Source organism: Sphaerodactylus townsendi, linkage group LG03, assembly GCF_021028975.2.
Source record: "Sphaerodactylus townsendi isolate TG3544 linkage group LG03, MPM_Stown_v2.3, whole genome shotgun sequence".
Lineage (NCBI taxonomy): Eukaryota > Metazoa > Chordata > Lepidosauria > Squamata > Sphaerodactylidae > Sphaerodactylus > Sphaerodactylus townsendi.
In genome coordinates, this window is record NC_059427.1 from 16,856,461 (window position 1) to 16,868,962 (window position 12,502).

At 39.8% G+C, this 12,502-nt stretch overlaps 2 protein-coding genes across 2 annotated transcripts; one reads left to right on the forward strand and one right to left on the reverse strand.

Moving 5' to 3' along the window:
• The first annotated feature begins 6,211 nt into the window (after positions 1–6,211).
• Positions 6,212–6,922, forward strand: LOC125427713 (histone H1.01-like). The gene has a single exon (XM_048487264.1). It carries the CDS (start codon positions 6,212–6,214, stop codon positions 6,920–6,922), a length of 711 nt encoding a protein of 236 aa, XP_048343221.1.
• A 4,026-nt stretch (positions 6,923–10,948) lies between these two features.
• On the reverse strand, positions 10,949–11,527 carry LOC125427714 (testis-specific H1 histone-like). The gene has a single exon (XM_048487266.1). It carries the CDS (start codon positions 11,525–11,527, stop codon positions 10,949–10,951), a length of 579 nt encoding a protein of 192 aa, XP_048343223.1.
• Between the last annotated feature and the right edge of the window lie 975 nt (positions 11,528–12,502).

A 12,502-nucleotide genomic window follows, 5' to 3' on the forward strand; every position in this document is an offset into this window, starting at 1 on the left:
CTTCATACTATCCATTATTCTTTCTATTTTTTCATCCTGTAAGAAATCATCTTTTTCCCATTTTTGTTTCAACATTCTTATCATAAATTCTTTATCCTCCACTATATATTTGTATACTACTCCTACTATCTTCCCTTTCATTGTTTCATGGATTCTTAACCATTGATTCATTTTACATTCACCTTTTATTCTGTATTTCCTTAATTTTTCCCATAATCCTCTTATTGTCAGCCAATTCTCTCTCCCACCCATCTCTATTAAGTTTTGTAATGGTATAATTTCTCCTTCATGAACTAAATCTGATACTTTATGTATCCCTTCTTCTTTCAACTTTCTTATAAGTTTTTCACCTTCTATTCCAGTCACGCTTCCCACTGGGGCCCTATCCAGAACGCCAGGCATCCATTTACTTCTCCATTTTTCCCAAATATCCAAATTTACTTTTCTTGGACCTAGTACTTTATTTATAACCTTTTTATAATCATTTGTATATATACCATGGTTACCTATTCCCTTATTTACTTCATTTTCAAATTTCAGCCATTTTGAGGTGTTATCTTCATTAATGTCTAATAAGCTTTTTATCTGGAATGCTTCATAATATTCCTGAGTTTTCGGTATTCCCCAGCCAAGGAGATCATTTGGCATATATACTATCTTATTCATCACTCTCGCATTTTTTTTATTAAATACCCATGCTTTTATTTTCCTATCCCATTCTTCAAATTGTTTTTTAGCAATTTCCATTGGTAATGTTCTGAATAAATAAGAGATTTTAGGCAATATACACATCTTTACTGCTTTTATCTTCCCCGTTATAGATAGGGTTTTTGCTTCCCACCTTTTTATTTGATTTTGAATTCTTTTCCATCTATTTTCATAGTTATACTTATACATCTTATCTTTTCTGGTAGAAATTACAATTCCTAAATATTTAATTTTTTTCTTTAATATTTCTTTATTAAATTGTTTCTTTTCTATATTCACTCCTAATATTTCTGTCTTGTCCATGTTCACTGTTAATCCTGAATATTTCTTAAAATCCTCTAAAATTATTTTTAACTCTTTCATTGTGTCTTCAGGGTTAGTTGTTATTAGTAATACATCATCTGCAAACATGTTTATTTTAATTTCTTCCTTATTTATTTTATATCCTCTTATTCTTCCGTTATTTCGTATTCTGTCTGCTAAATATTCCATGGCCATTACAAATAGAGCCGGAGACAGCGGACAACCCTGTTTTACCCCTCGTTTTATATAAACTATTTCTGATAATCCTTCGTTTACTCTTATCTTGGCCTTTGCATCTCTATATATTTCTTTTAATACGTTTATGAATCTTTCTCCAAATCCAAAATTTTTTATTGTTTGGAAAAGAAATTCATGGCTTACTGTATCAAATGCTTTGTATACATCTAGTTTTATCATAGCATATTTATTTTTTTTCCCATGCTCTAATATATTTAGTACATTTCTTATTGGATGGCATATATCCCTTCCTTTTACAAATCCATATTGATCTTGTTCTATTATTTTAGGAAGTGTATTTCTAATCCTATTTGATAATATTTTTGCAAATATCTTATAGTCTTGATTTAATAAGCTTATTGGTCTATAAGATTCTACTGAAGTTGCATTTTTTCCTGGTTTCAGGATTGTCACTATCTCCGTCTCTCTCCATGTATCTGGGGCTCTCTGACCTCTTATTATTGTATTAAATAAATTTTGGAGTTCGGGAACTAAAATTTCCGCCATTTCTTTATAATATTCCGCTGTAAACCCATCTGTTCCGGGGGATTTATTATTTTTTAATTCCCTAATAACCTTTTAATATTTCCTCTTGTGTTATATTTTCGCTCTATAGTTTTTTTCTGTCTTCCCTGAGGAATCATTTTTATTCATTTTTTCCTCATATTGTATATTGCTTTCATAATCAAAATATCAGTTTTTGGTAAAACTCTTTCCTCAAATTTTTTTTTTTCCTAATTAATTTTATTTTCGGTTATTATCTGATTCTTTTTCATCTTTTAGCTTTTTAATTACTCGTATGTTTCCTCTCTTTTTTTTTTTTTCTCTTCCAAATAATTTGCTACATCTTTTTTAACTGAGGTATATTATTTCCTTTGAAACTTCTGGTTTTTTTTACCCAAGTCTCCTCTTTTTTCCATAAACCATCTTATCTATTTCCTCTAGCTTATTTTGTAGTTGTCTTTATTTCATTTTTTTTTTATTCTAACGCCATATTTATTATAGAGTTTAAAACCTATTTCTTGTTTTAACTCTTTCTACTATTTTTTTGTTCTTTTCCTTTTGTTTATTTTCTTCTTCCATCTTAACCCTCTTCTAGCTGAAGCAATAGCTCTTCTCCTAACTACCGCCTCTCTCGAGGCATCCCAGAGTATATTTTTTCTGTTTCACTGAATCTTTTATTCCCTCCAAAAAAATAGAGTTTTTTATTTTTTTTGGGCTTTTATTAGTTCTTTATCTATCTTTTTTTCTCCTTTCCCAAATCATATTATTATATCTCCATTTATATTTGTTTTCTCTCTCTTCTTCTCACCTGTCATCCTTGAACCTGGCCATACCAGCTTACAAGTGGCAAGTGATCTTGGAAATCCATTCTTTATGTGTTTCTATATCTTATGTTTTCGTAAATTGTTCATATTCTTTAACAATAATGTAGTCTATATATGTATATTTTTTGTATGTCTATTAGAGAAATAAGTTGGCTGGTTTGAGTTATTCAATTCCCTTTATAGCTTTCTCTGCTATATTCCATTTTTTCAACATCTCATGCCCTCTAAGATCCATATTAAGATCTCCCATAATCAATGTGTCTCCATTGAATATCTTCTGAAGTTTTTAAAATAGTTTTTCTAAATATTTTTTCTGTTTCCTATTAGGAGCATATACATTCATCAGTGTTATCTGATTTCCTTTGAATCTTGTGCTTTCTATTACCACTTCATCATTCTCCCTCTGTGTCAGTAATAATTTCTTTGTAAACCTGAAATCCAAATTCTTTCTTTCACTAAAATGGCTAACCCGCTCTCTTTTTTACTATGGTCTTCGTGTTTCTCCAACAACCCCTTTCCAGCCTGGAATGCTTCTATCTCAAAACATTTCTGTCTGCCCTTTTTTTTTGTGTAAGTGTTTCTTTGAAAAAACAGATCAGATCTGGTTGTTCTTGCTTTACAAATCTAGCCACCTTATGTCTCTTAAAGCCCGAATTCAACCCATTAACATTCATTGAAATTATTTTCAGTTTATTCCCTGCCATTTATTTTTACAATGTAAACCTTTTCCCCTGCTTGCATTTTCAATTTATATTTCAAACACCCATTTTCCTTTCCCTCTTCCCTTCTCCCTCCCTCCCATCTCCTTCTGGTGTATAGGAGAATCAATTCTCCACCCATGTAGGAGTTTATGTTGTCCCCTGCACCGCTTTTCCGCCTCTTCCCAGCCCTTGTTTTAATAAGTATGTCATGTTTCACCCAGATTTTTTTTCCCCCTTTAAAGTTTTGTTACAAATACATCGTTACACAATTCTATTGACATTCAGTATTGTATATAGTCGGCTCCTCTTATCGTTCCAGTTCTGGGCTTTTGTCCAAGTTCTGTGAAGGTCATAATACCAGCTGGTGTTATGGTTAGCTGTTAATAAACAATTCACACACTACATCTATTTAAACAGTTCTGTTAATATTTTTAGTTAAAAATATTAGTTAACAGTATTAGTTTATAGAGTGAAATATTAATTAGAACATTTAATAGTTGCATGCCAGAAAAAGCCTTTAAATTTATCTTCGTCTTCCTGAACGTTTTGTTTTTCTTTGGGCTCCTTCAGGAATATCTTCCCCTGAAGACTCAGAAGATGAGCTGTCTTCCTGGATCACATTAGTAGGCAATGGCACTCCAACTTTTAACAAAAGTTTTTCAGCCTGGCGTGGGTTTTTTGCAATTAATTTCACGTTTCCCTCATGATGAAGGAATCCTGTTTGATTTATCCATTTTATTTTTTTATCAGCTTTGAACATTGCTGTGGCGTAAGGAATTAATAGTCTCTTTATTTCCAATGTTTCTGGAGATAGATCATTTCTAACAATGATTTTTTTATCTTCAAATTTCAGCTCAGAAATTGCTTTCATCTGTTTTATTATTGTCTCTTTACGAGTTTCAGAGTCGCATCTTATCAGTATGTCCGCTGGTCTATTGCCCACTTTTCTGAATGCTCTGTGAGCTCTTTCAAAATAAGATGCGTCTGCCTCTATATTCATTGATTTCAGCCATTCGACTATCACAGGAATTATTTGTTTTTCATCCTTCAATGGTGGAATTCCCACCAAACGTATATTCATCCTGCGAAGTCTATCAGACATTTCTGCTATTTTGCTTTTTAAAGCTTCTATCTCCTTAGAATTTGTTTTCTGTCTCTTATTCACTTTTTCTATTTTTTCAAAGAGCAAAGTATGTTGCTTTCTTATCTCTTTTATACCTTCACCCATTGCCCACATGGAGGTTTTCCTCCAACTTGGCTTCCTTCCCGAAACACTACTTTTGGGAGCATCCATATGACATTATTTTCTGCCTATTCTGTTTCTGTGTTTCCCCTGCTTTGCTTTGATCGTTCCCAAACCTGATTTGGAACATTGTCCCTATCACCTTTACAGGCTATCCATGGGATAAGTGTCAACCTTGAAGCACATCATCCATACACAGGTGAAGATTCCTTCATTCTCCTATTAAGATGGAAAAGGACTCAGTTCCCACCTCTAGACTGAATAATTCAACCTAGCAGGAGGTGCCACTGTTTTACACATAGTTTTAAAGGAGCACAAACACCTGTCCTTTGTGCCTTTACTTTTAACATTTAGACATTTAGCATGTGTGGGTTTTTTCCTGATGTGAACACATGAAACTGCCTTCTACTGCATCAGGTCATTGATACTCTGGCTCCTTCCGCACATGCAGAATAATGCACTTTCAAACTGCTTTCAATGCTCTTTGAAGCTGTGCGGAATAGCAAAATCCACTTTCAAACAGCTGTGAAAGTGGTTTGAAAACGCATTATTCTTCGTGTGCAGAAGGGGCCACAAATTCACAGCGGCTCTCCACAGTTTCAGGCAAAGTTTTTTCCCCCACATCATGGAATATCCTGCATGCAAGGTAGATACTCTGCCATTGAGACATGACACTATGTGCGAGGGGTTGTATCTAGGTGATTCAGATGCATTCCTACGGTAACTCAATGTAATTGCTACAAGATATATGTAGCCAGCCTGCTATATGTTACCACTGCCATTCTGGGGCATTCTTTCCTTGATCTTTACTTTATGGATTCACACACCAAGTAGATAACTAGGCTTTCCCCTGACACTTTGGCCTCATGGGAACCGGGATTGTTTCCATTATCTCGTGGGGGCTCGATGCCAGGTGGCTCTATCTGTCATTGCCCTTGGGGTGCCTTGGCTCCAAATTAACTCTTTCTCACTTTTCTTGGGAAAATGGGAGGGGGGACTAACATCGGAATAAAGGGGATAACAAAAGCCAGGTTCGCCGGAACTGGCTTTGTCAAGCTGAATGCTTCAATGCCTATCAATAAATGCTACTGATCAACAATACAGAGTCCGTTTATTGCTTCAAGGTTCGAGACCTAACACTAAGGTGACCAGACGTCCCGCTTTTGGCGGGACAGTCCCGCCTTAAACCAATTTGTCCTGCGTCCCGCGGGGTTTTTTAACTGTCCTGATTTTTGGAAGGCTGCCGCGCTGGCTTCTGGGGTGCTCCCCTTTTCCCGGCCTGTGACAGGGCGGGAAACCGGGGAGCGCCCCAAAAGGCAGTGCACTCCTACAGCTGCGCGCGCGCCCCCAGGTCCTGATTTTAAAAGGTGAAAATCTGGTCACCTTACCTGACAAGGTATCCCAAATAAAAGGTGGGGGAGATATCATTTTTACATATCTGTGTGCCAGGGACTGGGGAGCTAAATTTGGGTAGGAGGAGCAAGTTATGAAAGGAGAATTGTCAGAAACAGAAAGGAGGGAGATGATTGGCTGTTGAGAACAATTGCTGATGAGATAACAGTCTACTGCTTCACACTCAGATCTATAAATAGTTTGAGTGAGCAACAACAGGAGCCATTCTCAGCTGAGGCTTCACGTGGCAAGGAAGGGAGAAGAAAGGGACAGCACCCTCAAGAGAAGCAGTGGGTGCCATGCCTGCACGGAAACTGAATGTTCTTGAAAGGCAGGCACCTTGTGGAAAGAACAAAAAGGTGGCTGATGTCAGAAAAGAGCCAACAGTGATGACCCGATCTATGCAAAGGAAAGAGGAGAACAGGCAGAATCTTTGTGACTCAGTGGACAGCCTTCCCAGTCTCTCTAGGATCCTCATCCGAACTATCAACTTGTGCAAATCAGCCAGAGGCCTCAGTTTAACCCATCTGGATAAAGTGCTAGGGGCCAAGGGCTACAGCATGAGCAGATATTGCCCCAGCATCAAGAGGCAGCTGAAGTTGCTGTCATCCCGAGGTGCCTTGGTGAAGATGACTCACAAGGCTGGCTCCTCATATTTTGTGATCACAAAGCACCAGGAAAAGGTGGCTACTAACCAAGCATCTGAGAAAATTATAGGAACAAGAAAGACAGGAGCAGAAAGAACAAACCCCCATAGTGCCTCTGAGAAGATGAACAGAACGGCTCAACGAGCAAAGAGCTCTGGCATCGAGACTGCAGAGGCGAATCAAAAAGTCCTGAGGCTCAACAGGAACCAGAAACTAAGACAACCCCCCAGCTCTGCAAAGGCATTCCAGAGACCCAATAAGAAAACAGTTTCTACCATAGAAAGGCCCCACAGTTCCAGGAGTAAACCGTCCACTGGTAAAAGAGGGAGAAGGCCCAACAGGAAAGCCTCATTTTTCCCTTGAGAACCCAACTGTGAAAGGCCAAGGAGAATATAATGGGACCAAATACCAAAGCATAAGGTCTTAGAGAGTGATTTCTTTACAAAAACCTTCAGAGTCATATAAACACTCAATAAAATAGGACTATAAAAGTCCAAGGTGGTGTTCTGCAATGGATGAAGAAGAAGAGTTTGGATTTATATCCCCCCTTTCTCTCCTGTAGAAGACTCAAAGGGGCTTACAATCTCCTTGCCCTTCCCCCCTCACAACAAACACCCTGTGAGGTAGGTGGGGTTGAGAGAGCTCCGAGAAACTGTGACTAGCCCAAGGTCACCCAGCTGGCGTGTGTGGGAGCGTACAGGCTAATCTGAATTCCCCAGATAAGCCTCCACAGCTCAGGTGGCAGAGCTGGGAATCAAACCCGGTTCCTCCAGATTAGATACACGAGCTCTTAACCTCCTAAGTCACTGCTGCTCCTTCTGATATTCTGATCCAAAGCCTGATCCTTAATTTTTGAACAGATGTTTTTGATTCAAAATCTTAGATCCAGCACAGCACTATAAAAAATATCTGAGACACATAGAAGTGTGGGAACAACCGGTTCTTATTATAAGCCAATACCACTAAACGCGGGCAAAGGGGTTTAAAAACACAATACCATGAAGAAAAATTTAGCTGCCTTAATACTCTTTCACTCAAAACACTTTTCCAAAAAAAAGTCTTCTCAGTTCCACTTCCAAGTTTTCTTGCTTTCCAGTTTTCTTTTCATTTAGTGAGGCCAGAAGCCATCTTCTTCCTTACTCAAACCCAATTGATTGGTCGGTAGCAGCCTCTTCAGCAGGGGCTGCTGCCAGTAGCACTTAAATTAATCCTGGAAACTAAAGCTGCCATGTCAAGTCAGAAACTTGGAAAAAATCTGAAAATAATTCAGAGGAGACAAGCTTGGGCCCCTTCCGCACACGCAAAATAATGCATTTTCAAACCACTTTCACAACTGTTTGCAAGTGGAGTTTGCTGTTCCGCACAGCTTCAAAGAGCACTGAAAGCAGTTTGAAAGTGCATTATTCTGCATGTGCAGAATGAGCCTTGGTGTTTATCACCTCTTATGTCTTTCCAGCAAATTATCAAAGCAACTTAACTCCAGTATTCAATATCCCAAGATGTCCTAAGTCAACTTCTTCTTCTCCTCATCCATTATTATTCCTTGTAAGAACAAAGTATGTAAATGAAGTTATTAAAATAAGGATTTATTATTATTAAAAGCCTTTATATGTACTTTTCTCATCAACCATGGCATTTTACTCACTCTTCCCCTCAAAATTGGGGGGGGGGGGAACCCATGACCCTCAGATAATGGACAATTATAATTTTAAAAAGAGAGAAATGAACAATACAGTTATAATGTTCCTTCAAATTAATACCTGATAGATTGTATTGCTCAAAAACCGAAACTGCTAAAGGGCCTTCTGAAGATGTCTTACACTTACAAACTGTAAAGGGGCCCTTCTGTACATCCTTGGGGGCGGGCGTTGCAAAATACTGGGAGCTGAAATCGAAAAAGAATGAACCTGGGCTGCAGCCAAAAGGGCCACTCAAAGGAGGGGCCTCTGCAAAATCCCCAGGCAGATTCCGCATGGATCAAAAACAGCAGTGTGAAACCGGTGTGAAACCGGTATAAAATGGTTTAAAACGGTGTAAAAGGGTTTACACTGTGTTCACACCGTTTTCACACCACTGTTTTTGGCCCGTGCGGAATCCGCCCCAGAAACCAAGAAGCTCCTAACAACACTCCAGACACAGCAACTTTATTTTTAACCTCAGTGTAGGGCGAGCAATATGGAGAAAACCTCTTTCACTTGCCATAAGAAGCCACCGCAAGTGCGGAGAAGGGCTGCCTCAATCCAGAATGGCCCATTTGCTCCCTACGGTTCTGAAAGCCCTTGGAGAGTTGCAGGTGCATATGGAATCTCAGCTTGTGGATTCTGTGGGGCCAAACTTGAAATGCATCTTGCAAAAAAAAAAAGAATTAAAGCAGATGTTCTTTTTACTTTTCACTAACAAATTATACATCAATATAGAATTTAGTAATACAACAAACCCATGATCTTATTCATGTTTTAATAATTAACTTTCCCCCTCGTTCATGGCTTGTCAACCCAAGTACATTTCTTTCCTCTCGTGGGTGACCCAGGAAGTCTCCAGGTGAACTCTTGGTGCACTGGCCTCAAAGATGAAGATCCCAAGAAAAATCCCCACTAGACAAACACAGCCCTGAAACAATAACTTTTAAAATGTACGATTCAGAAGGAAAGTCTCCCTCCCTTCCAAGTTCCCATTCAAACATCATAGTTATCTTAAACAAGATGTTAAGAACCTATAATTAAATTTCAAGGTCCCAGCCAGGCAGCCTTACTGCTTTCTGTTTTCCATTCATTCTCCAACTTTCCTGGCTCATTCCATTCCTATGTAGGGTTACATACAGAGACCTCACTAACCACTAGAAACCACTGTCCTAGTTCCTTTAACTATCTGTCCTGAAATCTGCACATTTTAATACAGCAGTTTTACAAGGCCTAGTGATCAGTGGGATTTAAATCCTATTGTTTTATTACACTGCCTTACATTGCTATAATTTGGTATTTGCATTTTTCAGTTGGTAATTCTCTTGATTGATCATGCATTTTGAGTTTCACACTGCCAAGGTTACCCAACAGATTTGAGGTGGGGGGTATCATTGTTGAATTTAGTTTCAGAAGATAACCATGTTGGTTTGGAATAAAACAGCTCCCTTGGTCAGATAGGGGTAGGAAGGGAATCCAGTGCTAATTTTTATAATAGTTTGAATTATTGCTGACTTTTTAATCTAACTGGGATCTCCTTTGAAACTGTTTTGGACAAAAGATAGCATATAAATGGATGATAATATTAAGTCCACACATTTATTTTTGGACTTCAATTATGGTGGAATAGAATCAAAGGCCTATAGTCCTTTTCTCCTTTTTAGAACCAAACTCTTGGCAAGTAATATCCTTAATCTGCCCTCCAATAGTTTCAAATTGCAAAGTTTTGAATATGGCCAATCATAGACATGGAGAAAGGGCCAATAGAAATCCTTCTCTGTTCAGAACATCCAGTGAGTTTCTGTTTTTTGGATAAGCTTAGCTATTCAAGGTTGCTGCTTCTTAACAGAAAATCACTGCTGGAAGGGCAAATTCATAGAACCAACACAAAAATTTTCAAAAAGCTTTCTGTTAAAATAGGATCTTTTCTTCCTAATGGAAGAATTGTATTATTCTTTATTGAAACAGAATATGCAATTTGGAGCCGGGCTTACACGAAGTGCAATTAAAATAGCTGGATGTCGCAGTCCTATTTTAAATTTCAAAGTGTTTAAAATAAAGAACAAAGTAGGTAGGCATTTTTTGCTGATTTGTCTACCAACATTTTTTTTAATGTCTCCATCTGGCAAGAAGACTGGTGTGGTCTGGCATTTTCCTTTACATGGGCTGGATTTTAAAGGTCAACTTTCTCCGACAAAAACTCAGGTTTTTAACAAATTAGTCAACTAGTGTATAACCGGCATATGAAACACTTCACAGTAAACCTGGCAAACGTTATATGCGCAGAAAAGGGGAGTATCCCCAACTTTCAGAGGCCATTTCGAATTATATTTAATTTCAAATTATATTTAATCTCCATTTGGATAGATAATTTACATTAAGCCGTAGCTTTTGGTTTAAGGGACTAATCTGTTCTTATCTGATGTGCAATGTGTAACTGCAGGTCGCCTCGAGGGCCTTCATTGGGCAGAACGGATCAAACGCTTCATTTCCCGATCCAAAAGTCGGTTTTGCAAAGCCTGCCATACTGAGCTCAGCGCTTTTGCAGTTTTATTGAGGAGCCCCTGGTTTGCTTTTTAAAGGGGGTCACCACTACGCCAAGCAAAATTGGGCTGTTTTAAATGATCGGTTCTTTCCGTGGCTTTTGTGTGGCTCTTAAAAGAGCCTTTTCAAATACTAGTTAATATTGCCTGCCTAATTCATTGGAGCTTTACTTTCTTCTCGTTCGCTTTACTGGAGCGCTCCTATTTGATCCTGCGGGGTGGCTGTTGAGCGGATTCTTTTTCCCAGAATTGGCTGTGCTTCTCCTGTGCAGATTTCTCGGTTTGTTAGCCGGCGCCTGCTTCTTCTGGGCCTTCTTCTTTGGCGGCTCCCTGTTCACCTTGGGCGACTTCTTGGCTGCTGCTGCGGCCTTTGTCTTTTTTCCCGGCTCGGATTTGCCCGCCTTTTTCGCCTTGAAGGACTCCGAAGCCCCGGTGGTGCCAGCGACGCGGGTCAACAAGCCATGGGAGACCAAGGTGTTCAATTCTCTTTTGAGGCGGCGGCTGTTTCTGCGCAGGTTGTAACCCGCTTCGGTGAGCTGCTTCTTGAGGGCGGGCAAAGAAAGCCCTTTGCGGCCGGCGCAGCTCTCGACAGCCTGAAGGATCAGCTGAGACAACGAATAAGGCAGCTTCGTCGCTTTGTAGGAGGCGCTGCTCTTTCCTCGCTTCTTGGGAGAAGTAGACAAAACGGCCCTTGAAGTTTCTTCCTCTACAAGAAGAGCGTCGCCTAACTGCTCTCCCTGGGCCATCCTCCTGCCTCACCCGCAACCTGCCACCTGCTGTACGCTCTGCTCGGAAGGGCGCCGCGCAGTGCCTAATATACCCCCGAGCCTGGCGTAAAAGGATCAATCTGCGGTTGTTTCTCCTTCTCCTCCCCGTCCCCCGCCCCCCCACATCACTGGAAGCGGACCTTAAGTACTGCGGGTTTCAATCTGGTCCGATCCGAAGGCTGGGCGTTCTTTCTACCCCCAGAAGACTCATCCTCACTCAGCGGCCTGAGGGAGACGGGCTGGAAGACGGAGAGCCGTTCTTAGAGCGGAGGGCTCCGAGGACCAGTCTTTGAGGGCCTCGTTCAGCTGATTGTGGACCTGACGAAGCGGGCTGTGGGATCCCGAAACGCTTTACGCAGCCGCGTTTTTGTTTTATTTTGGAATTAACGTTGAAAAAATGTAACTCATTTACGATGGCGGGGGAGCCGTTAAATTGTGCCCCAAAGGTATATTTAACTAAAATATATTCCTGCTTAAACTATGCTCCTGCTTAATGTTATTTGAATTGTGTTGTTCACCGCCCGGAGCCCTTCGGGGATCGGGCGGTATAGAAATTGAAGAAATAAATAACAGCGGGATCCAAACGGATCCCTGGAATGCGGAACCTCTGGTGGTTTTTGTTGTTGTTTTTACAAATAGGAGTATCAAATCACATGACAAATCCAGGCCCACAGACTGAACCTTTAAAACCACAGATCCAATGCCGGTACTTCGCGGCTCCGCAGTGGCAAGAAAAAATATAATGGATCCGAGGTACGGATTTTCATGAATTCATGGTTTTTAGATTGAAACGAACGAAATAAAACCATCGGCATATTGTAGATCGTGTCTCAAGCCGCTTAGTCTTTCGGAAGGGGTCACAGCCCCCCCCCCCCCCGAATCGGATCAGATTGAAATTGTTCTGAATCTTCTGCTTAAAAGCGGACAGCAGTATACATGAATATAGCCAAAAAG

Excerpts from the sequence above, each read along its gene's own strand:
- LOC125427713 (XM_048487264.1), top strand. The coding sequence starts at position 6,212 with ATGCCTGCACGGAAACTGAATGTTCTTGAAAGGCAGGCACCTTGTGGA.
- LOC125427714 (XM_048487266.1), bottom strand. The coding sequence starts at position 11,527 with ATGGCCCAGGGAGAGCAGTTAGGCGACGCTCTTCTTGTAGAGGAAGAA.